At 43.5% G+C, this 2,609-nt stretch overlaps 1 protein-coding gene across 1 annotated transcript; it reads right to left on the minus strand.

The window, feature by feature from the left end:
* Positions 1 to 329: 329 nt before the first annotated feature.
* Positions 330 to 2,047, minus strand: LOC307044595 (uncharacterized protein; the record flags this gene model as incomplete). Its single annotated transcript, XM_079689906.1, has 4 exons — positions 330 to 1,106; positions 1,201 to 1,359; positions 1,505 to 1,762; positions 1,975 to 2,047. The coding sequence occupies 4 exons, from the start codon at positions 2,045 to 2,047 to the stop codon at positions 1,063 to 1,065; spliced, it is 534 nt and encodes a 177-aa protein (XP_079546032.1). The 3' UTR covers positions 330 to 1,062.
* Positions 2,048 to 2,609: the final 562 nt, after the last annotated feature.

Here is a 2,609-nt window from a genome sequence, read left to right on the forward strand (position 1 = left end):
TCAAAACAATTTGTATCAACTTTATTATTATGGGATCTTGTTTACATAGTGTTTCAGAGTAGACATGTAATAACATCTGAATAAAATGAAATGATAGAAAATGCCTTCAACAACCTGAAGAATAACTTACTGGACATAAATATTAAGACATTAAGAAATGTGTATTTTTTTTGTCCGAGGGCCACAGCTGACGAGAGGGGGTGTAGGGCTGAAGGAGGTCAGCTATGTATACAGGGGCTAGGGAGTGGAGAAATGTGTAGGTTAGCAGGAGGAGTCTGTACTGGATGCGTGACTTGACCGGGAGCCAGTGAAGGTGGAGGAGGGTCGGGGTGATGTGTTGCCAGGGCTTAGTGCGGGTGAGGAGCCTGGCTGCAGAGTTCTGGACGTACTGGAGCCTGTCCAGGGCTTTACTGGTGACCCCGAACAGGACTCCATTGCAGTAGTCCAGGCGTGAGGAGATGAAGGTATGGATTAATGTTTCTGCAACGGGGTCGTGGAGAGAGGGCCGGAGTATGGAGATTTTTCGAAGGTGAAAAAAAGCGGTTTTGACAGTAGACCTGATGTGGGAGTTGAAGGAGAGGCTAGAGTTCAGAGTGACGCCCAGGCTGGATGGAGCAGCCATCGACGGTGAGGAGCAGATCTCCAAGCTTCCGGAGCAGTGTTTTTGGGGCCACAACCATGATCTCTGTTTTCTTTTTGTTGAGTTTCAGTAGGTTTGTTAACATCCAGGTTTGGATGTCGCAGAGGCAGTTGACTAGTGACAGTGGGGGTAGCTGGGATGATGGATTGGTACTGATGTAGAGTTGGGTGTCGTCGGCATAGGAGTGGAAGTTGAGACCATGTTGGCGGAGTATTTCAAAGAGGGGGAGCATGTAGATGATAAATAGAAGGTAGTGTGTCATCAGAGCTGTCAGAGTCGCAGTCAGAGTCGCACTCAGAAGACTCATCTGAAACACTTTGCAAGAAGCTGATGGTCTCTGCGTCAGTCAAAACGTGCTGGTAGCATCGTCTCGCATGAGTCTTAATTTCTCCGATGTCGTGCTGCTTTTTCCTGAACATGCTCTAGAGACCTTCCATCCCGTCTTCGCTCAGGCCCAATGGTGAATCTTAAATGTATAAGATAAAGACAATATCAGTTACTTCATCACCTATCACTGATGTGTAAAGTCATGCAAAGTAAAAATGTAATATATACTGTACTTTGCAGGCAGGACAGCTCTTTCAGTGAATCACTGCGGGTTGAAAGGACCTTCCAGTGGTGGTTAATTTCTGTGGCGAGAATCTTCTTCTCCTCCTGTAGTCTCTTCACTGCCATGACAAGGTCGAACGCTCTTTTCTTTGTCCTGAGGTCGAAAGACTCTGGAAAGCATTTATGACAAAACATGAATTAATGTGTATGAAAGATCAACATTCAAAGAATCTATGAAGTCTTACATAGTTTTATATATCAGACATGAAGGTTTTCCACATTTGCTGTGAGCATTCAGCAGACTGGTGTACTTACCACAGTTTGGTAGCTGCCATGGCCAAGCTTTCTCCACAGACAGAATGGCTTCGAGGCACAGAGCTTCTGTGCTTCTGTATTTCTCAAATGTGGCTGTCAGGACCCCTTTCTCATCCCTGATCTTGCGGCGGATCCGGGAACGACCTTTGTTGCTTTCTGTGTCTTTGTAGAGACGCTGCGAACGTCTCTTGACACTTACTGTCAGCATTTCGATCTTGCTGGCCAAGGCAGCAGCATCCCTTGGGTTGTTTGTTGTTGCTTTTTAGAGGAAATAGGCGTATTATGCACAGTAATTCACAATAACAGTGACATTTGATCAAATGTTTTAAGATTATTTTACTACATATGCTTCATGAAAAATAAGTAATGCAAATGTCAATAGAGGGTTATCACTAATTCTGAAAATTAAAAATAAATTGATAAATCATGACTACAAAAAAGTTGAAAAACTTCATTAAGATTGTCCTCACTTTCTGCCCACTCATTCACATCTCTGACCCAGTCTTCCAGCTGCTTTTCAGTCACTGCCAACTCAGACTTCATGGACTACAGGTTCTGCAATTGCTTTTCCAGAGCTTTTGTGGTCTACAAACGTCAAACAATTAAAGACAAGTAAATACAGAAATCTACATTTAGGCTGCAGCCACAAATAATTCTAACTAAGAATATGTCATTCTTCTAAAACTATGTTATTACCTTCAGATATCTGCGGGACAGTGAGGGGGCCAAGTTGCTGACTTTTTGCTGATTCCAGCGGATGGCCATCAGCGTCAGCATGTCTGTACGTCCTGCAAAAGACAATATGATGTTATTACTATTCCTCTTACTTCTTATACTGTAACTGGGGTTTATACTATATTGCCATCCTAAATTGTGTTATATGGTCATAACCGTCAATGAGCTTTTATGAGTTTGTGTTGTTGGTGTAATTTGCTAGTGTAATCTGTGCCTTTCTGAATGTTTTTTGAAAACTGACAGTAAAGGTTCTATCGTAACTCACCTGCTTTTGACATGTGTTTTGTGGTCACTGCTATCCGAGAGAGGAAGGCATTGACCTGTTCCACCTCCTCCCCTAGGGTTAGTCCAGCCCCCTCTTGATATGCCC

The sequence above is a fragment of the Notothenia rossii genome (assembly GCF_949606895.1).
Source record: "Notothenia rossii genome assembly, chromosome: 6".
Classification (NCBI taxonomy): Eukaryota; Metazoa; Chordata; class Actinopteri; order Perciformes; family Nototheniidae; genus Notothenia; species Notothenia rossii.